Source organism: Candoia aspera, chromosome 3 (assembly GCF_035149785.1).
Source record: "Candoia aspera isolate rCanAsp1 chromosome 3, rCanAsp1.hap2, whole genome shotgun sequence".
NCBI classification, from domain to species: domain Eukaryota; kingdom Metazoa; phylum Chordata; class Lepidosauria; order Squamata; family Boidae; genus Candoia; species Candoia aspera.
In genome coordinates, this window is record NC_086155.1 from 94,781,445 (window position 1) to 94,804,016 (window position 22,572).

The window sequence follows — 22,572 nt, forward strand, 5'->3', positions numbered from 1 at the left end:
AAAGGAATCGCATCACAACCGGATGGCTACATGACACTTCTTCCGCTCTATTTTTTTCCCCCAGACTTTTGGAGGAAGTCCTGCCTTCAGCACACATTTCTAGGGTGGCTCGTGTTTTTGCGTTGATTATCTGGCAAATGCCATTGTAAGCTGGAGGTAGAGAGAAACCCGTCCTCGCCAGCCTAGCTTGTCTTCTTGCTCCGGCCCCTTTTCCACCCACGTGCATAGAGCCAGAATGATAAATCTGTCCAGCTTCCTGTCAAACTCGGGCTGAGTTGACGTAGCCCTTTACCCCCGTATGGAACCCGGAAGTGATGGCGAAAGCAAAGGGGTGTGAGGGGGCGAGGTTTTTTGATGGGGGGTTCTTCTTCTGTTTATGGCAGTTGCTTTTCGGAATTGGGAGGCCGGCCTTGTAACGGTGGCGGCAAATGGGGAAGAAGAGTGTTGTCGCGTGCGCGCCTGGGACCGTTACTTGCCCCTTTCCTCGGATAGGGGAGGAAGGTAGGCAAGAGGCTCCTCCCCTCGTTCGAGGCTGGGTGGGTTCAGGGGGGTTTCCGAGGGGCGCAGTTTTACTCTCGCCTTCCCGGTCGCGGTGAAGAGGGACGCGAGAATTCAACGTGCCTGAGGCTTGGCTTTAGTTTGCTTGCCGCTTCTGGGCGAACGTGACTTGTTAGACCTATGTGGATCACCCTTGAGGGCCAGATCATCATATGACGTTAAGGGCTGAGAAAAAAGGGGGCACTGTCACTACCGTTTTAAGAAAGGAAAGGGACCCGACCATAAATAGCAGTTTCTTCTGTCTGCCACCCTGCGACAGAGGCCGGGAAGCAGCAGTGGGCAGGGTCCCCCCTTTAGAAGTCCCCTGAAACCCGCTCCCTCCCCTCCTTCCCTCCCGGCTGCGCTGCATCGGTATGCGGGCTAACAAAGTATGCTCGCGCCGCCGCCTCTTTCTTGCTCAACCTCTCCGGGCACCGCCGAAGGAAGGATTAGGCCCACGAGAGATAAAACTTGAACAGTTCTCCTTGCCTTTTCTCTGCGGAGAGTGCTTCGTAGAGGACTGTAATGGAAGCTGCTTCCTCTCTGGTCCGCTCCTTGCTCTAGAAATGCGATAATTGGGCCAAAGTCGTCATTTTCATCACTCACTGAAGTAACAAGTAAAGGAACAACTGCCTGCAGATGATGCTGGTTTTGCTTGGCTAAAGCCACCCATCGCACCTCTCTTGCTCATCTAGTCTAAGCACAGCAGGGAAGATAGGACCCATAATATTATCTAGACTGAGGAGGCTGATGGACATGTTCTGATTCCTTTAGATGGCTAAGGCCATGTCTTCTGAATCATGCAGACAGAATGCATTAGCAGATAGAGCAGTGATGAGAAAAAAAAAACAGCAGTGAGGGGCATTCATTGCCTAAGAACAACAGCAACTGGGCATTCTCCCAGAGCAACAGCATTTAAGCAAAAGAGGGAGGTGGCTAATACTGCCTGTTTCTTGCTGTGCCTTTTTGGGTGGATAGATTAAGTCACAGAAGCAAAGGAAGCAACCACATTCCCCAACCATTTACCTGTTTTCATCAGCTGTACAGCATCTAGACTTGGTTGTGGAAAGAGCAAACTCATCATTTCACTTGGCCACTTGACTTTTCTCTGGACAGCACCCAGGGGAACCAGATCTTTCCTGTTGTGCCACTCAGAGAAAGTACCTGAATGGAGGAGATAACAATTGCAGTTTGGAAAAAGAAACAGCTGTTTTGACACACTGACCCTTCCTTATAAGGAAGGGCTAAGCAAATGTTGGTTCACATGACACACTAAATTATAATGTAGTTTCTTTGATTCTGGCTGAACGTGTTGTGTGAACCTAGCCCTTCTTTGTAAACCATGGTTATTACTTTGATTTTTTTTTTATTATGTGCCATCAGGTCACTGTCAACTCTTAGCAAACACAGATAGATTTTCTCCATGATGATCTATTCCTAACAGGTCTTTCAGGTTTTCAAATTGTACACTCATTGCCACTGTAACTGAGTCCATCCACCTTGTTGCAGGTCATCCTCTTCTCCTCTTTCCTTCCATCTTTCCTAGCTTTAGAGTCTTCTCCAGAGAGTTAGGTCTTCATGTAATGTGTAGGTGAAGTAGGATAATTTAACCTTGGTCATTTGTGCCTTGAGTGAGAAGTCTGGGTTAATTTGTTTGATGATCTATGTGTAAACCCACTAATTGTGGTTTAATAAACTGTATTAAACCATAGTTTAGCAAGGTATGTGACATTATTCACACTTATTGCTTATCAACCCTCCTACAACTTCCTATCTCAGGTGGAAAACCTGTAGCCTTTCATATGGTGAACTATCAGCATTCCTTTTCTTTGGTTATGTTGGCTGTGGCAGCTGTAGTTCAGCAACATCTTGATTGTCATATGTTTCCTACACCCCATTTCAACTGCTTGCATATGTTACTTTTTAAGTGTAAGAGAAAGGATTAGAGTTAAGCCATATACTCATTTGGTATCTGTCTAGGGCAATCATAACTACTCAGAGAGAGCAGGTGAGTGACAGCATTAGAGATGACTTTTTCTGTGACCAGCTGTTCATTCTGCAGTGAATAAGTATGCAGAGGCACCCCCATTGTTTTCACTCTAGACAGTAGTATGGGTCTAATCTCCCCTGCTTTGCTTAAAGATGAGCAAGAGAGATGCAGTAAGAATAGCTACAATTTTTTTTTGTTTGAATCTATGCCTCCTTGAGTGATTTTAATAGTGGCAACATTCTAAAGAGATACTGCATCTAGAGAGGGATCTAAATGTTTCCTGGTTCAACAGTCTTTCCTGGATATTTTTCCCATAGCTTCTGCTGACAAGGAAAAAGAATGAGTACTATTTACAGTCTGATAAAATGTGTGTGGCTTGTAGAATATTTCAGTGTAAATGCAAAATGTATTTTTGCTTTCTAGAAAGAGGGTGGATGCCAATTTTTAGGACCTCACTAAATGTGAAAGTACATTAACTGAATGAATCCCTGTTAACAAATTACATTTGTTGGTTTCAAAGAAAAAAAATATTTGATCCATTTGCAGGTCATAACTTCAAGAATCATTGAAGCAACTATTTGTTTGGAAACGTTTGGCTTATTTATGACAGTTCTGATTTTAAAGTGGCACAATTGCAATGAAGAAGAGGAGAAGACTCAATGTAAATCTAGATGACAAAATACATCTTGATCACCAGAGGGAGCATCCTGATAAGATTCATGTAGCAGAAGCTCATGTTGATTCTGCAGAAGTAGCTAGTGCAGACCAGCCCATATATTCCAAAGAACTTTCTCTGTTGCCTGATCAAAGAAAGCTTTTAACTTCTCTGCAATATCATAAAAATCTACTTAAATATTTGAATGATGATCGACAGAAGCAGTCATCTTTTTGTGATCTTCTTATAATTGTTGATGGAAAAGAATTTAGTGCCCACAAAGTAGTAGTTGCTGTTGGGAGCAGTTACTTTCATGCTTATTTGAGCAAAAATCCAAATACAAATGTTGTTACCTTGGATCATGTAACACATTCAGTTTTCCATCATCTGCTTGACTTTCTTTACACATCACAGTTTTTTTTAAATAAAAATGAAATGCCTTTAGTTTTAGAAGCAGCAAAGTTTTTAGATATTATTGACGCAGTTAAATTGCTAAACAGCGAAAATGTTTCCATTTCACAATCTGAAGAGAAAACAAAAAAACCATCTCGGGTAGAAAAGACAACTGAACAAACTCCTAAAATAGCCAACGATCACCAATGCACTTTGTGCAATCGTAATTTTTGTTACAAGAAATCATTAGAAAATCATTTGTCCAAAGCACACAAATCTTCTGCATGGGAAAAAGAACATGGGCTAAACATGGTTGAGAAGTCTGTTATTTCTACTAGACGATCAGTGCGAAATCGCAAATGCCCAGCAAAGTTTGATCAGAGTGACAATGAAAGTGCTAATGCATCTGATAACAATTTAGATAGAATTGCTCCTAGTAAGGAGAGCAGTGAATCTGAAGATAATGGAAGTGAATACAATACTGATGAAGATAGGCAGGAAGAGGACACTTTGGGAGACGATACTGAGTCTGAGCAGCACAGTGAAAACGAATGTGATGGAGAGGTCCGTGAGCCAGATGGTCCAGCAGGAAATATTTCTGAAGACAATCTTTCCACATGTATTCCACCTATTCTTCAGAACAGTGGCAAAAAATGTTTGCAGTGTCCCAAGTGTGATAAAACATTTGATCGACCAGGTAAATGGGAATGTGGTTTCCCTTCTACTTTTGCAGAGTGGCTGTGATAGGTTTAAAAGCAACCAAAAAGTCATTTTTAATCTCGCATTAGCATCCAGGGTCAGGTTCAATATATCAAATTGTTATAACTCTTTAGATCTTAAATCTATCCATGGTATACTTGCATGCAAATATTTAGGCACCCCTAATCAAAATGAATACTTCACTGAATCTCTAAATGATCAGAAGCTGACATAATCTCTGTTTGTACCATTCAAGGCAGCATACATAATGCTCCCTCCTATTTTACCCATAACAACAACCCTGCAGTTAATTGGGCTGAGAAAGAGCCAACTGGCTCTCTAACTGTTGAAATTGCTGGCTGGAAGAAGTTAGATTTTTTAATAGCTTTTTCCACTTTGTAAGAATGAATTATCTTCATTTTCAAATGCTCAGAAAGCTGGTTAGAGAAACTTCTAGCTGCTGAAATAAGACAGAACAGCCACAGCCTGAGAAGTTAGAGTATTTGATTACCACATCTGTGCAGTTGTCTTGACCTAATTGAACTATAGGTCTAGTAAGTCAATCACCTCATTGGGCCTTATTAACAAGTTTATTGTACAATAAAAATGAACTGCAAGGTGTCTAGACTTCTACACTTGTCATGTTAACTGCTTATTTTGAATCTGCATACAACTGTGGATTTCAAGAACACTGGGCCTATATATACACCCAAGTTGCAGGCAAACAGTATTCAGATTAACAAGTAATGTTAAGTTAGTGGGACCTTAGCAACAGAGACGAAAAAGTCATCCCAAATTAAAAATATTTCATCTCTCAAATTCTACCTGTATCACCAGAAATCTGTGTCTTTTAGTCCTTTAGTCAGTGTAGGAATGAATCCATAGAATCAAAAATATATTAGCATTGTGATATACAATATAAGCAATACTGAATTTTATGCATTGTAAAACATAATGCTCATTCAATAAACAGCAAATTAGCTTCACTAGCATATAAACTCCATGTAATGAATGGCTGGAAAAATGCATATCCTTTCAACTGCTGCAACAGGCTTGGACACATGTTTGGTAGCATTTAGTCATAGGAATTTTGGGCTGTTGTACGGCTGCTGAATTGTAGAATTTTTCATCCTTTACCATTGGTTGTACTAACTGGGATTGTTGTGAGTTACAGTTCAGCGACATCTAGAGAGCCTACAGCTTGCTGGCCTGCCCTTTAAATTATTGCTCCTCAACTGGGATGTGGTAACTTTATCAATTTATTACTTTATCAATAGTATGTAGCTGTCTCTTAGAGAAGAAAAGGTCTAGCCCTGTTCTGGATACCTCTTTGTCCAATATGCAATTGCAGGCTTGCAGTTCAATTGAAATCATTTGAAGGTGCCTTACATGGCTGCCAAAATTCATGTAACTGGTAGTATCAGGTGTCAACACCTACATGAAAATATTCATATAAGACTAACTAACCTGCATTCTCCCATGGATGATCAAACATCTGAACAATGGCACTTTTAACTCAAGATAAAAATAAAGTTGCATTGGCATATCAGTATCTTTGGCAATTTACAGTAATTGCACAAATTCTTTTTCAGCTTCACGGGAGAAAACTGTCCTCCATTTTATTATCAGCTATAGAGAGAAAGTTTCAGCTAAAACCCCTCCCTAGGAGATTGGTTGAGTATACGTAATAAGCCTCTGATATGGAGGACCACTTGTAGTATGGGCTTAAAATTTTAACCTTGTTTCTAGACAAGTTTATAGAACAATTTTTAGATAATGAACTTTCTTTAATCCTTAGTTGCTCTGTACTCCAGGACTGTAGGAGTGGGAATAAAGATAACAGTGGGTAAGATAATAGTGAGAAGATCCTTAGCCATTATTCTTTAGCGACTAATTTAAGACAAGAACTGAAGTACAACTACTAAAGGTGAAAATGATGTTGTGTTTCTACACAACTTTGTATTCTAGCTCTTGAATGAGTCTCCTTTGTACAGATTGAGAGCTAGCACTGAGTGATACAGTGGGATGGCTGCTATGTACCACCACATTCCTACCACTTGTTAGTTCTGCTATAAGAAAAAAAAGTAATGTCCCAGCCCAGAATCGGAAAGGCTTCTTTGAAGGATAATACAGATTACTTTATAATCTGTCCTGAAACATTCTTACAAATTTCACATAACGCATTATCATATTACTAGAGGCTAATATTATTTACCTGCTGTTTTTCATTTTAAAATAAGTATATTTTGTTTCGTAGGGAAATTTGAAAGCCATGCTCGAGTACATACGGGTGAAAAGCCATTTGAGTGTGATATTTGCCAGCAGCGTTATTCTACTAAATCTAACTTAACAGTACACAGAAAGAAACATAACAACGAAATAGAATTTCATAAAAAAGAACACAAATGTTCATATTGTAACAAACTTCATGCCACCAAAAAGACCCTGATAAAGCATGTAAAAAGGCAAGTATCATTGAAACATACTGCACTGTGGGTAATATAGAGTGATCATTTGAATTCCTTTTATTATAAAATTATAAAACTGTATGCCACAAGAAATTAAATATAAACAATAGTCCAGTTAAAATATGGCAATTTATTTTAATATGTGTATGATTAATGCGTTTAATAAATGGCAATTTATTTTAAATGTGTATGATTAATGCGTATGATTAAATGTGTATGATAACATATGACAATTTATTTTAAATCTGTATGATTAAAACCATGCATAATATAAATCAGCCTTTCCCAATCATGCCTTGCCTGGAGATGATGAAAATCTGGAGGGTCTCAGGTTGGGTAAAATTGTGCATGCTTATAAAGTAATTTACTGTTACAATGAATCAATAGTGTAAGTCACCTTGAATCAGATCAGGGTATAAGCTCTGATATACATGTATATGTGTTATGTGAGATATGAATATGTTCAGTAGTAGTATGTATTGTTTCTCTTTAAGGGAGTGTCCTTCAACCTTGACCACTTCAAGATGTGTGGACTTCAACTCCCAGGACTCCCCAGCCAGCGTGCTGGCTGAAGAATTCTGGGAGCTGAAGTCCACACATCTTAAAGTGGCCAAGGTTGAGGAACACTGCTTTAAGGTATATCCTGCTTTTCTATCAGGTGAGTATTCAAAGGTGGTTTAAGTAAATTGGGGCAAAAAATGCTTAAAGAAGGAGAAGGAAAAGCACATGAAAATAACAGTTAATATTTGTGCTGATGTCAAATCGGAAATTTCAGCTTGCATTATCTACATAATTTTTCACATGGGAAACTTCAAGAAACTTCAAATATTTTGCTTTCTTTATATGCAACACAGAATAATATTTCCTCTGAATAATAATGCAATTAGCACAGCAAGCAGTAACAAAATTCATTCTAGTGATTTGCTTGTTGTGTTCATTAAATCAATAATTTCTTGGTGGATTTCCCCCCTCAGATTCCATCCTGAAAATGTACAGGAGTTTCTGTCTATCAGGAAAAAAAAAAGTGAAGGATGGAAATGTGAGGTAAGTATGATTTTGGTTTCACTAAAATTATTTGATACTTTTGATTTACTTCTTAAATCTGTGACTTGAATCCAGATCAGAGGCTATGTATTTATTTACTGGAGTTCTTGCATTTTCTGTTTTAGCTGCAGCTTATAATGTATTGCAGACCGTTTCAGAGTGTTCATCAAGGAGCTGCAGTAGGAAAGGAAACTCTGAAACTCCAGAGCATGGGTAAAAGCTTTGCTTCATGCTCTTGGTTATGTTGCTGTTTTTATGCTGTGTTAATGATATGCAGATTTTGTTTGAATACATTGGCCTGATATGTGATTATTGCATTGAACAATTTATGCTGAAGTTACTAAGACATAATATTAGGTATCAATGGGAAATCCTACATTTCATTATGTGGATTAGTATACATTGTGGATGGTGCACATTGGATAATAGAAATAAAAAGTGATATGACTTCATGGATTATTGATATATAATATTTTTGGTCAGTAGTTTGATCAGGTACAGTAACTTTAGTGGAGAAAGCAGTATATAGCAGTCAACATATTCAGTAAATCACCATGTGTGGTAAAGGTGTTACAAAACTTGAAATTCCAGAGAGGAATAACAGAGAAGCACATAGTCCATAACTGTGCAATTATTGTATAATACAAACATTTTCAAAAAGCTTCCATTGGTGTGTAAGTCCATCTGCAGATAAGCCAACCCTTGAATTTTTAACCAAAATACCATGAAAAGTGCACCACCCATGGATAACCCAACCCACATTTTAACCCAGTATTTTGGTTAAAAATTTAAGGGTCAGCTTATCTGCGGATGGGCTCATACATAAGTGTATATGGGAAATACGGGTATTTTAAAAAAGTATTACCATATGTACTTGCAGATAAGCCCATCTTGGGATAAGCCAAACCTGATTTTTAGGTACATTTTGGTACCTAAATTTTTCAGCTTATTCATGAATGTATACGGTAATATGCTTATTGATAATTCATTCCTTTGAGCAATAAAACTGTACTGTTATGTACAGTATGTATTTTCACAGATAACTTCGCTTTCTTTAGGAAGCTCAAGATTGTGTATTTTACTTATTAATTGCATGCTATTGTTGCTACAGATTTGCAATAAATCTTTCACACGGAGACCTCACTTGGAAGAACATAGGATTCTTCACACTCAAAATAAGCCTTTCAAATGTACCTATTGTGAAGAGCACTTTAAATCCCGCTTTACGAGATTGAAGCATCAAGAAAAGTTCCATTTAGGTAAGAAAATATTCAATGCACATATTTTTTCTTCCATATGCATTAGCTGAATTGAATTCTGTAACCCAATTTTGCAAACCTCTGAGGACATGTTTAGATATATTTGTTTGAACAGTTCTTTAAACTGCTTGAAGATGAGGTTCAGTTTTTGAACAAATACACATTTTAATGAAATGAATCCTTATTTAGAAGATGTTTGGAAAAAAAAGACACAAATTTTTATAGCTTTTTTTTTTTATCTTTTACAGCTCACAGGGTGGCTTTTCCCCTTCCCACCTCAGCCTATCTGTTTGGTTTCACTACTTCATTCTTAAGTTGGTAAAAGACCAATTTTTGCATTAGCATGAGAAATTACTTGATTTTTAAATCTAACTTAAAATTACAAAAACAGTTTTTCAATGAATTCTGAATGAAAAATGCAAAAAATAAAAGCTCAACAACACAAGAGAGGTGGGGAGGTTATCAGTCACAGCCTGTTTGGTCAGAAAATGTGTACCTTTGTGAGTTAGTAAACCTTTAGAGTTTGCTACATCTATCACATATTGTTTTCCCAGTTTTCTTGGAAACAGTAAACTTTTAGACTGATGACCTTTGAACAGAAATGATTAAAAGTTTTCTCCTAAACCATTTTCTTCACTGCTGAGAACCAAAGCAGCATATGAAACACTGATCAGTTTATATTTCATTATTTGTTTAGTTGCAGGTAGCAAATTTGTGCATTTACTGAATAATCAAACAGACAAAAGAACATTGACCTTCTCCACGATTTTGTCATCAAAATCTATTAGGAAAAAAAAAACCCTGCAACTTTATTTAGATGTATCAGCACAAGTGTGTTACATTTCAAATGGGGAGATTAGGTGAAGTTGATTTTTTGAAGTGCCTCCCAACATAAAAAAACAACAAAGGACTTAGGGTTTGGACTTCTGCAATAGGTGTAATGTGGAAGAAGTAACTAGATTTCGCAGTATTTTTTCCCTCTCCTTGTCTTTTGAGCTTTAAAAGCTGCTGTTGTGATGGTGACATGGAAACAACAGATTGGCTTGGATCCACAGGGCTACAGAAGAGGGAATAACCATTTTCCTTTTCTTCCTTATTGTAATGGTCTTCCACTTCTCCCTTCATCATCCTACTAGAATACCTGTTTTAAGAGTGGTAATTTCCTTGAAGGAAAGTGTAAGCTCCCCTTTCCATCAGGACTTTGACATTTTTAAGGCAAAGGATATTGGAAAATACCATTATGCATTTTGGCAAATATTCTGGCCCCTAGAAAATGAAACAGAATTTAATCAGAGAATGTGGGCTTTGCACTGTGAAGCTTAAGGGCAGTTTTGCTTGGCTTTTCAAATAATAGTTAAGGAAGTAGCCATTTGTCCAGTTCTTGAATAGGTACTTCTAGTTTTATATAAGGGTAAATTGATTTTTTCCCTGAAAACCAACTCATTTTTGTTTCTGTTCATAGTATTTTGAGTGATGCTTTGTTATACTAGATCAATGAAGTAAAATTAGGATATTTTAATCACTGCGTTTAATTCTGTTGCCCTATTTTGTCAATTTGTTACATGTTGTAAAATGGAATGCACCATGTTGATGATTGCATATCTTATATGGAGCTTGTGCTATTGGTAATTCTTTTTTTTAATAGTAATTTTATTAAAGGTTACAATTACAATAGTAAAAACTAATACAAACTAAAACAAATTAAAAGAGAAAAAGAAAAAAGAGAAGGTGTAGAAAAGAAAGAAAAAAAATAAAAAACAAAAACAAAGAACAAATAAGAATACAGTAAAGAAAAAGAAAAGAAATATATAAAGAAGTGACTTCCCCCTTCATCACAAGTATAAACAATTTTAGTAAGCTTTCACCTTCTCTTAAAATACAACAAATGATCTCTTCCCATATCCTATCTCTTATCTGTAAACAAATCCATAAAGCCTTGTCATTTCAGTCGATGTCAGCAAAAATCCATTAAGGGTTACCAGAGAGAACAATGTATCTATTTTAACTTTGATCAGAGAAACCAACTTTATATTTCTTCCTTTTACTTCTAACAATCTTGATCTTTAGTCCTTTGAAGTAGTGTTGTAGAACTTGATTTCTTTCATTTTTTCTTGTCACTTCTCACAAAATTCTTCAAAGCTTTAAGAAGCTTCTTTTGTAAATTCAATATAGGAAAATTATCCATGTCACTCTCTTGGTACATCCCTTTTAATTATTAAGACATTAGCCAGTTTATTTTGTATGTCCAGCGTAACATCTTCTTCTATGTCATTCTTGTAATCTGTCATTTTAAATCCACTTTCAGATCAGTCTCACTCTTGTCCAGTAAAACTTGTTCCTCACCCATCACATCTTTTAAACACAGTCTATCTATAGAGGCAGACACTCTTAAAATCAACTTCTGGGTCCATTGTTCAAAAATATCCTTCAGTATGTCCAGTGTTAAAATATTTTGCTTCATTCTGTAATTGTTAAGTTGAATTTGAGTGTTCTTCTCCTTTAATTATAATATTTCATTCCCTCTAGTTCCCTCTAGTGTCTAATTTTTAAAGTCATGTTTTTTTTTAAAAAATTCAGAACAAAAGCTTTTCCCATGGGAAGGATTCTTTATAATTAATTCAAAAATCTTATTTCAGATTAACTGGACCCTTAGTCCATTTGTAACTTTCTAAAACCAAAGTTTTAATTATCCTTTTGCTGTTTATTAAAAAAAATATTTTTAAGTTCTTAAACTTGTAGTTAAAACTTTCACTAGGGATTGAAGGTAACTCACCTGGTGCTGTAAAATGTTTTGATCTAAAAGTTCCTAATAGCTGAAAAGCAGTTAACAAGCAATTTCCAAAAGTGATCAGAAAAAGAAATATGCGAACTTAGTGTACTTTCAAAGGTACCGGCTGCAGTTTGAGCAAGATGGCTGTTCCCTTGTCTCCCAGAGCGCTAAACCTGCCAGAGACCACTGTGTTGCAGTCTCCTCACGAGAAGCAGCTGTCTGGAGCACTTGTGAGCGATCTCAAGTCCTCTCCTTGTCCAGAGAGGAGTTATCAAAGAGCCAGTCTACTTGCCAGCTCTTCATTCCACCATGGGCATTAGCTCTGCTTTTTGCGGAGCTGTCTTCAGTCTGCCATTTCTTCCCCAGAAATTGCAAATGGTAATTCTGACACAGTAACGTAATGGCTTACCAAGCTGTCCATAAAAATGCAATATTAATGTGTTTGTGTTTAAGTTTTTCAAAAAGGAAGAGAGTATTTTGTTTAACTTTGTATTTTTGTCTTCCAAAATGTGTTTATTAATGCTGCAACGCACTTGCTCAGGCTGCATAAATGTAAAATTGTATTCCTGTAACTTCTTAGGACCTTTTCCATGTGATATTTGTGGTCGTCAGTTTAATGACACTGGAAATCTGAAGCGCCATATTGAATGTACTCATGGAGGAAAGAGAAAATGGACTTGCTTTATTTGTGGAAAATCAGTTAGAGAAAGGTAAGCTTGAAGCACATATTGTGTTTTATATAAGTTAAACAATAGGCAGCTCCACGAATTCACCAGCATTTTAAAAACACTGTACTGTAAAGGCAGTTGAACAAAATAATTGAATAGTGAAGAGCTCCTGTTGATTCTAATCAGCAGCCATATGCTTTCTCAGGATACTCCATCCAATTCACTTCCCAAATCTTTCTTTGCTCACCAACCAGCATTCTGTAACTACTGAGCCCATGCAAATTCTCACAAATTTTAGGGTTTCAGGTGTATGTTTTTATTAGATGTATATACCTTGTTTCTTCAGCAAAGGATCGTTACCTTGTGGTGCTGGAGCTTGAGCACCTCGATGCCATGAGCTAAACCGTGTAGGGTCACCCAAGACGGGAAGGTCATGACAGAGAGGTCAGACTAAATGCAATCCCTGGGAAAGGTAATGGCAACCCACCCCAGTATTCTTGCTGTGAAAACTAAATGGATCAGTACAACCAGAGATATGTCGGTATACCATCGGAAGATGAGACCCCCAGGTCGGAAGATGGTCAAAATGCTACTGGGGAGGAACAGAGGATGAGTTCAACTAGCCCCAGAGGTGATGACGCAGCTAGCTCAAAGCCAAAAGGACGGCTAGCGGCTGACGGTGCTGGTGGTGAACAGCAAATCCGATGTTCTAAGGATCAACACACCATTGGAACCTGGAATGTAAGATCTATGAGCCAGGGCAAATTGGATGTGGTTATTGGTGAGATGTCAAGATTAAAGATAGACATTTTGGGCGTCAGTGAACTGGAATGGAATGGACTGGAATGGCCACTTCACATCAGATGACCACCAGATCTACTACTGTGGACAACAGGACCACAGAAGAAATGGAGTAGCTTACATAATTAATAGTAAAGTGGCTAAAGCAGTGCTTGGATACAATCCAAAAAACGATAGAATGGTCTCAATTTGAATTCAGGGCAAGCCATCTAACATCACAGTGATCCAAATATACGCCCCAACCACAAATGCTGAAGAAGCTGAAGTAGAGCAGTTCTATGAGGATCTGCAGCACCTACTGGACAACACGCCTAAAAGAGACGTTGTTTTCATCACAAGAGACTGGAATGCTAAGGTGGGCAGTCAAATGACACCTGGAATTACAGGTAAGCATGGCCTGGGAAAACAAAACGAAGCAGGACATAGGCTGATAGAATTTTGCCAAGACAACTCACTCTGCATAACAAACACTCTCTTCCAACAACCTAAGAGACGGCTTTATACATGGACTTCACCAGATGGACAACACCGAAATCAGATTGACTACATCCTTTGCAGCCAAAGGTGGCGGCCATCTATACAGTCGGTAAAAACAAGACCTGGAGCTGACTGTAGTTCAGATCACGAACTTCTTATTGCACAATTTAGGATCAGACTAAAGAGATTAGGGAAGACCCACAGATCAGCTAGATATGAGCTCACTAATATCCCTAAGGAATATGCAGTGGAGGTAAATAGATTTAAGGGACTGGACTTAGTAGATAGGGTCCCAGAAGAACTATGGACAGAAGTTCGCAACATTGTTCAGGAGGCAGCAACAAAATACATCCCAAAGAAAGAGAAAACCAAGAAGGCAAAGTGGCTATCTGCTGAGACATTAGAAGTAGCCCAAGAAAGAAGGAAAGCAAAAGGCAACAGTGATAGGGGGAGATATGCCCCATTAAATGCAAAATTCCAGAGGTTAACCAGAAGAGATAAGGAATTATTTTTAAACAAACAATGCATGGAAGTGGAAGAAGACAATAGAATAGGAAGGACAAGAGACCTCTTCCAGAAAATTAGAAACATCGGAGGTAAATTCCAGGCCAAAATGGGTATGATCAAAAACAAAGATGGCAAGGACCTATCAGAAGAAGAAGAGATCAAGGAAAGGTGGCAAGAATATATGGAAGACCTGTATAGGAAGGATAACAATATCAGGGATAGCTTTGACAGTGTGGTCAGTGAGCTAGAGTCAGACATCCTGAAGAGTGAGGTTGAATGGGCCTTAAGAAGCATTGCTAATAACAAGGCAGCAGGAGACGACGGCATCCCAGCTGAACTGTTCAAAATCTTGCAAGATCATGCTGTCAAGGTAATGCATGCTATATGCCAGCAAATTTGGAAAACACAAGAATGGCCATCAGACTGGAAAAAATCAACTTATATCCCCATACCAAAAAAGGGAAACACTAAAGAATGTTCAAACTATCGAACAGTGGCACTCGTTTCACATGCCAGTAAGGTAATGCTCAAGATCCTGCAAGGTAGACTTCAGCAATTCATGGAGTGAGAATTACCAGATGTACAAGCTGGCTTTAGAAAAGGCAGAGGAACTCGGGACCAAATTGCCAATATCCGCTGGATAATGGAAAAAGCCAGGGAGTTTCAGAAAAACATCTATTTCTGTTTTCTTGACTATTCTAAAGCCTTTGACTGTGTGGACTATAACAAATTGTGGCAAGTTCTTAGTGGTATGGGGATACCAAGTCATCTTGTCTGCCTCTTGAAGAATCTGTATAACGACCAAGTAGCAACAGTAAGAACAGACCACGGAACAACGGACTGGTTTAAGATTGGGAAAGGAGTACGGCAGGGCTGTATACTCTCACCCTACCTATTCAACTTGTACGCAGAACACATCATGCGACATGCTGGGCTTGAAGAATCCAAGGCTGGAGTTAAAATCGCTGGAAGAAACATTAACAATCTCAGATATGCAGATGATACCACTTTGATGGCTGAAAGCGAAGAGGAACTGAGGAGCCTTATGACCAAGGTGAAAGAAGAAAGTGCAAAAGCTGGCTTGCAGCTAAACCTCAAAAAAACCAAGATTATGGCAACCAGCTTGATTGATAACTGGCAAATAGAGGGAGAAAATGTAGAAGCAGTGAAAGACTTTGTATTTCTAGGTGCAAAGATTACTGCAGATGCTGACTGCAGTCAGGAAATCAGAAGACTCTTAATCCTTGGAAGAAGAGCAATGACCAATCTCGATAAAATAGTTAAGAGCAGAGACATCACACTGACAACAAAGGTCCGCATAGTTAAAGCAATGGTGTTCCCTGTAGTAACATATGGCTGCAAGAGCTGGACCATAAGGAAGGCTGAGAGAAGGAAGATCGATGCTTTTGAACTGTGGTGTTGGAGGAAAATTCTGAGAGTGCCTTGGACTGCAAGAAGATCAAACCAGTCCATCCTCCAGGAAATAAAGCCAGACTGCTCACTTGAGGGAATGATATTAAAGGCAAAACTGAAATACTTTGGCCACATCATGAGAAGACAGGACACCCTGGAGAAGATGCTGATGCTAGGGAGAGTGGAGGGCAAAAGGAAGAGGGGCCGACCAAGGGCAAGGTGGATGGATGATATTCTAGAGGTGATGGATTTGTCCCTGGGGGAGCTGGGGGTGTTGACGACCGACAGGAAGCTCTGGCGTGGGCTGGTCCATGAAGTCACGAAGAGTCGGAAGCGACTAAATGAATAAACAACAAATACCTTGTTTATTTTGTATAACTCAAGGCAGCATATATAATGCTCCTTTCTCCTATTTTCCTCACAACAACCTTTGAGGTAGGTTGGGCCGAGAAATAGTGACTGCCCAAAGTCACCCAGCCAGCTTCTATGCCTAAGGGAGAACTAGAATTCAAGGTCTCCCTGTTTCTAATCCAGCACCTTAACTACTACACCAAACTGGCTCTCCATTTTTATATCAGTGCAGTGTTAGGTTTTGTCTGCGGTTTAGGATTACATAAAAATTAGTGTTATACAGTGCTTTGAATTAACAAGGAAAGGGTGCTTTGCAGTTCAGTGGGCACTCATTTAGTATATCAGCAACCTCTTTGGGGATTGTACAGCTGCAGCATGATCCTGGAGAAAGATGCATATTATTTTGGGAGGTGCTATCTAAATCATCTTTTTTCCCTTTGTATCCAAAACATTGCGCTCTTAATAAAGGTAGGCATTCTGAGACTTGACTATTAGTGTATACTAAGAAAGGCTAAGAAACAGAACCCAGGTAAAGGCTGTGCAGATCAGCATAGGCATGATTCCCAGTAGCTGTAATCATCAGGAATATGGGGAGGCATAGGCTTTTGTGACTTCATGTGACTTAAAATGATAAATAAAGTTGTGTATCCCATACTCCTATGAATAAGAACAGTGATTTTATTGAGATTAGGGCTGAACAACAACAAATAAGCCACTTTTTAAAATTAAAAGTTGATCTACGTGTCAAATAAAATGACAGAAGCTTATAATTTTTTAAAATAAAAAGGATAAAAATACTTAAATTCACTAACACATACACTTCTACAGAGACCCCAAAGACTGTGGATATACTTGGTGTCCCAAAAGTCTTTAATGACTTAAAACTGCACTAAGACTTTTAGGATGCCCTGTATTACTACATGCCATGATGGCAGAAATGTCAGACGCATGCATGTATTTTCGAAAGAAGTCAAACCCAGATGTCAGTGATCATTGACAATGGATTGCCAATATCTGATAACAGTTTATCACATGATCAATAGATGTCAGTTACTTAGTTACACTCTGAAGAAATTGGACTTTGGCCATTTTGAATGCATTAAATTGACATTGAATTATGTATCATTGTGAAAGGATTAGGAAATATTTTCTTCCTAATATCTGCTTGCAGAACAACTTTGAAAGAGCATTTGAGAATTCATAGTGGAGAGAAGCCACACCTATGTAGCATTTGTGGGCAGAGTTTTCGTCATGGAAGCTCCTACAGGTAACACATACTATTATGTATGTATATATATGTAATGTATAACACATACTGTCTATACTGTTATGGTGCAATCAGTTATGCTTTGAAATTACTTTGTTTTACTGAAGTTATTTATAGCAAATTACTAAAATAAAAGAAATCCCTATGGAATGTATTTTTAGATTTTAGCAAATATGGCCTATCGATAAGCAATCTTTAGCAAATTTTGCTCATCTGAATGGTCTTATTTCCAAGTAAATGGGTAAAAGATTATAATCTGGAGCTAGATTTCATGACCCATTTTCTCCAAAATTCAAAAATATTTAGTCTTAATAGTGTGCTTCATGTCTAGTGTATCAAACAACACTAAGAAAATCAGTAGAGGCGTATCTGCCAGGAAATAGTACAGCAATTGTCTCAGAGCAGATGGTGTCATTGTTGAGTTATACTTCTAATTTAGGTTTTCAAATCTAAATTATATGTAGTATAAATTATGGAACTTAGTATAAGTTTTACTTCTAATTGAGATTTTCAAATCTGAATATCATGGTATATTAAGCATGCAGATGCTAATCTTGTATTCCTGTTAATACTGGCTTCATCTGCGAGTCCACCATGATGATAAGAGATATGAATGTGAAGAATGTGGAAAAACATTTATTCGCCATGACCACCTCACAAAACACAAAAAGATACATTCAGGTAAGGAGTGGCATTGACATTACCTTTCGCAATCAAAGAACCCAGGAACATAGGATTCTTTTAAGTGGGTATGTCACAAAATAATGGACCACTGAAAGAGAGGATAACTTAATATGTTTCCACCATGACTGATCAGAGATGGAGGGGGTGTATGCCAAGATACGTGGCCAGACAATTATACGCAGACCAGCTATTCTATGAATGGAAAGGTTCCTACTGTTGTGGGGATTGCTGGCAAAGAAGGAGGGGGCCCTCTCCAGGGGGGAAAGTGCATGCACGGTGTGGAAACCCTTGGGCTCCCAGCCAAGAAAATCAGAAAAGAATCGCCTTAGAGTTCTGGGGTTTTTCCTTTAGAGTTTGCTAGTTCTGTTTCACTTTAGCAGGATTCTGTCTATTAGAGTAGGACAATAAATACTAGAGTACAATTCCTGACTCAGCGTGGTTCTTCACCCTATTTCCTGACACCTACTCATTGAAAGCCCTGAGGTATACTAAAATGCAACTGTTTTCTGATGGAGGGACTGTACATTTTAAAATTATTTTTTCCGTAGCTGAGAGTCACAGAGTGTAGAGCAGTGATGAAATTAAATAAGTGGTCGGACCAGGACATGGTAATCACAATCCCATCCCCCTCTCCCCCAATTTATTTTGGGATAATAAATTTAATTTTAAAAGACATATTAAGCCTATCAGCAGTTTAAGACATCATTTGACAAATGCTACTACTTTTCATAGTCTTAGTGACACCTACTGATCATGATGTATTATTATCACATACTGATGAGCCATGGACACTGACCCCTAATTTATTTATTTTCTATCCTGCCTTTATTTTGTAACGCTCAAGGTGGCCTACATAATATTCCCTCCTCCTATTTTCCCCACAACAACCGTGTGAGGTGGGTTGGGCTGAGAGAGTGACTGGCCCCAAATCAGAAATATTTGGGTGCCTCTGGCATTCTTTTGGATGATTCCTGGAACTTTTAATAAAATTGATTCAGAATATATTGTTGGTTCGCCTTAGGAGAGAAGGCCCATCAGTGTGAGGAATGTGGGAAATGCTTTGGCCGAAGAGATCATCTCACTGTTCATTATAAAAGTGTTCATCTAGGAGAAAAAGTGTGGCAAAAGTAAGTTTAATATTGAAATAATATTATTGCAAGGATATGTTTGATTATTATACACCTGGAATGATTCAAATAGAACCATTTTGATCTGTTAAATCAAGGTTTAAGTTTAACGCATTCCTTTTGCCCCTTATATACTAATGTTGAAGAAAGATACTATGGTATGATGAAACACAATTTTCCATTATTATAAAAAGTATGAAAATGTGATTTAAGTATCACATATAAAGCAAAATATTTATACCTACTGATGAGGCATTTCAGATCAGGGGAAGATCATGGGAGAAAAGGCTTCAATAATCCATGACACCAGTTACTTGATATCCAAAACAGCGAGAAGCAAACATAGACAATATTAATTATGGATCTAAGTGCCTTATCTGATTTGATTTGATTTTCTGTGCTTTCTTTTGCTTGAGATTTATTAAGTTTTCTCCTAAATTGGCAAGTGTGTGTGTATCACGTAGTTGAAAGGGGACACGAGATTGAAAACAGCAAGGCCAAAAGAAAATAAGGTAGAGAAAGTGCACTTAAATATTTCACGAATAATAGCTCTCATTCTTCTCCAGCCTGGGAACCATTCTGATAGGTGGCCTTCAAGTCATGAAATTCCTAAACCAGCATAGAATAGCTGGATTGTGCAGTAATCATTTACCCTTGTACTGAAGAATATACGAATGTTTGCAGTACAATCCTATATATGACTATAAAAATGAAAGACATAACACAGTGGTTTACTTCTAGGCAGTATTATATATAGAATTGCAGCATCAGTGAGGGTTTTTCTGTTAAATGTCCCATTTACAAGAGAGAGAACCAGAATCAATGTTTAAGAACCAGCTCTGCCAGCTCCATTGCTGCAGCCAAGCTGCTAGCCATGGAACATCTGATCAGAACACTAGGTGTCATGGCTCAGCTCTGCCTTCAACCAGCTCGCAAAACTCCCCAAAATTCAACAATTGGCTGCCATGATTCCAGCACACCACTGGATAGAACTGAATTTCTTGATAGATTATACATTTATTTGTATTACCACTTCCTGTGAAGATACTGAAAATGTTCACAAACAGCAACTCAATGCTCATATATCTTTACAGAAACAACTTAAAAGAGAAAAAAAATAAGATTAAGCCTGTAATAGTGACTTAATTCATGTAAGCCCGAAAACATTCCTTGGTAGAAAGTTTATCTTCTAATATATTCCACTTATATCTCTGTGAAGGTACAAAGCAACATTTCATCAATGTGAAGTCTGCAAGAAAGTTTTTAAGGGGAAATCAAGTTTGGAAATGCATTTTAGGACACATTCAGGTAAACAATTGGAGTAGTCTTAAAACTCAGCTGGAATCTCTAATATTTTCAAACTCCTGCTTGCAGCTAATAGGACAGGAATATGAAGGGGGAGAATGCTTGCATTCCTCTGTCTTTCTGTTTCCGTCCTGTTTGGAGCAGTGAAAGTAATTACTCCAGAACGCTTTGAGCACTGATCTTAATTCTCACAGTTTAGTGATTTGCTGGAGGGTTTCCTATCCCTTAGATTCTTAACCTATCCCAATTCCCTTTCCCAGCTTCATGCTATATTCCATGTTGTTGGGCTTTCTGAAGTTCCCCAGTTCCCCAGTTAACTATTAATAAACTGTCTTTATGTACTAATTTTCCCCATTCCAGTGCTTTTCTATAAGAACGTTGTCAAAAATGTTTTAAAGTGATGTAAATCAAGAGAACAAGAAGCTATTTTGAATTCCCATCCATAACCCCAATGCAAGCCACAAAACAGTCTAACAGTTTCCAAAACACTAACAAAAGTAATGAACTGTGTGTGGTTGTTGAGGTGTGAATTTTAAAGAGCTGTTTTGCTTTAATGAATCCTCTTAAAGCAAAACTACAAAATTAAGACCTCACTCCCAACCCCCGCCCCCCAGTGGCCTGAAATGCTTTCTGCTAACTAAGGTAGCTCTGCACATTTTTGATGCAAGGCTGCCAATCAAAGTGAATCAACTCCTCTAAATGTTTTGCAAGTCACTAGAGTATCACCCCATGATGGCATGTACCAGCTTTGCATATCCCTATGCTTTGTTCTAACTTGAAACAAAGTTTGGTGTAAGTGCAAGGTTTTCTGTATCCTTAAAAGTAATTATGTATTTTTTAAAAAGAAATGATAGTAAATTTTAAAATGACTTGTGTGTTTTTTCTCAGGCATGTGTCAGGTGTTCTGTATTGTATAGAAATTACCTGTCAAAATGTTTTGGTATGCAACAAGGATAAAAACAACAGATATTTATACGAGAGGCAGCACATTTATTCAATTAATATTGGCTTTTCAATGCAGGTGAGAAACCGTACAGATGCCAAATTTGTAACCAGTCCTTCAGGATTAAGAAGACATTAACTAAACACATGGTTATTCATTCAGATGCTCGCCCTTTCAACTGTCAATACTGCAATGCAACATTTAAACGAAAGGATAAGCTAAAATACCATACTGATCACGTGCATGGAGCAAAGACTGCAGAAGAATTGCAAAGCCCACTGTCAGATGAAAAAAATGGGTCATTACCAGCTCAGTGCACACCACCTGAGGATAAGGCTTTTCAAGGTGATTCTAAACCATTTGTGGATCAGCCAACAACTTATCAAGTGGACACCAAGACAATGCTACAGAATGTACCATCAGACACATGTGTGCCAGTGACACTGATATCTGTTCGAATGCGTGAAACTCAGCCTGATCTTGCACAACAACGGCCTCCTGTCACATCTTCCTCTCACTCCATTCTTCCTTCACAGCCCCCTCCAACAGACTATCAGCAAACAACAGATTTGGAATTTCTTGAAAAATATACTCTTACTCCACAGCCAGCAAATATAGTTCACCCAGTCAAACCTGAACAAATATTGGATCCCAGAGAACAAACTTACCTTGGGACATTACTGGGTCTAGATACAGCAACTTCTGTACAGAACATTTCAAATAATGAACATTAATGATCATGTCTATGGAGTGTGATATTTCAATAGTCTTAATAATTCTCTTCAAACAGTGAGTTGTGAGGCATCTTAAAGGCTAACATCCTTGTACAAGCTGTTGTCAATTTCATCAAACAAATGGAGTATTAGGTTGAAATAGGAATATACATATATATATATATATATATAGGTATAGGTATAGGTATATATGTATATATGTGTGTATATATAGATATAGATATATATACTCAGAATTACGGGAGCAGGATATGCAATGGAAAACTCAGAGGGAAATGAAATACAGAGAATATTACTTGGGACAAGTGTCTTCTTGTCAGTAATCCTAGCATTCTTCCATATGACAGAAAAGAAAAATTACTAGATACATGAAAGTAATCATATTACCTGTGTTTAGTTAACTAATTTAGGTTTAAAAATTATTTAAATAAAATTTAGCTCAATTTTTGTTTAATCATTAAATGGAGACTAAGTTCCATT

At 37.9% G+C, this 22,572-nt stretch overlaps 1 protein-coding gene across 1 annotated transcript; it reads left to right on the forward strand.

Annotated features, from left to right (window-relative positions):
• Positions 1-70: 70 nt before the first annotated feature.
• Positions 71-22,269, forward strand: ZBTB41 (zinc finger and BTB domain containing 41). The gene is made up of 11 exons (XM_063298388.1): positions 71-501; positions 3,074-4,272; positions 6,532-6,739; positions 7,717-7,786; positions 8,898-9,045; positions 12,396-12,525; positions 17,204-17,298; positions 17,873-17,980; positions 19,005-19,110; positions 20,330-20,418; positions 21,437-22,269. Exons 2-11 carry the CDS (start codon positions 3,165-3,167, stop codon positions 22,090-22,092), a joined length of 2,718 nt encoding a protein of 905 aa, XP_063154458.1. The 5' UTR covers positions 71-501; positions 3,074-3,164; the 3' UTR covers positions 22,093-22,269.
• Positions 22,270-22,572: the final 303 nt, after the last annotated feature.

Coding starts and splice junctions, on each gene's coding strand:
- ZBTB41 (XM_063298388.1), top strand. CDS start 3,165: ATGAAGAAGAGGAGAAGACTCAATGTAAATCTAGATGACAAAATACAT. Junction 4,273..6,531: donor TAAAACATTTGATCGACCAG/GTAAATGGGAAT, acceptor TTTGTTTCGTAG/GGAAATTTGAAAGCCATGCT. Junction 6,740..7,716: donor CTGATAAAGCATGTAAAAAG/GCAAGTATCATT, acceptor TTCCCCCCTCAG/ATTCCATCCTGAAAATGTAC.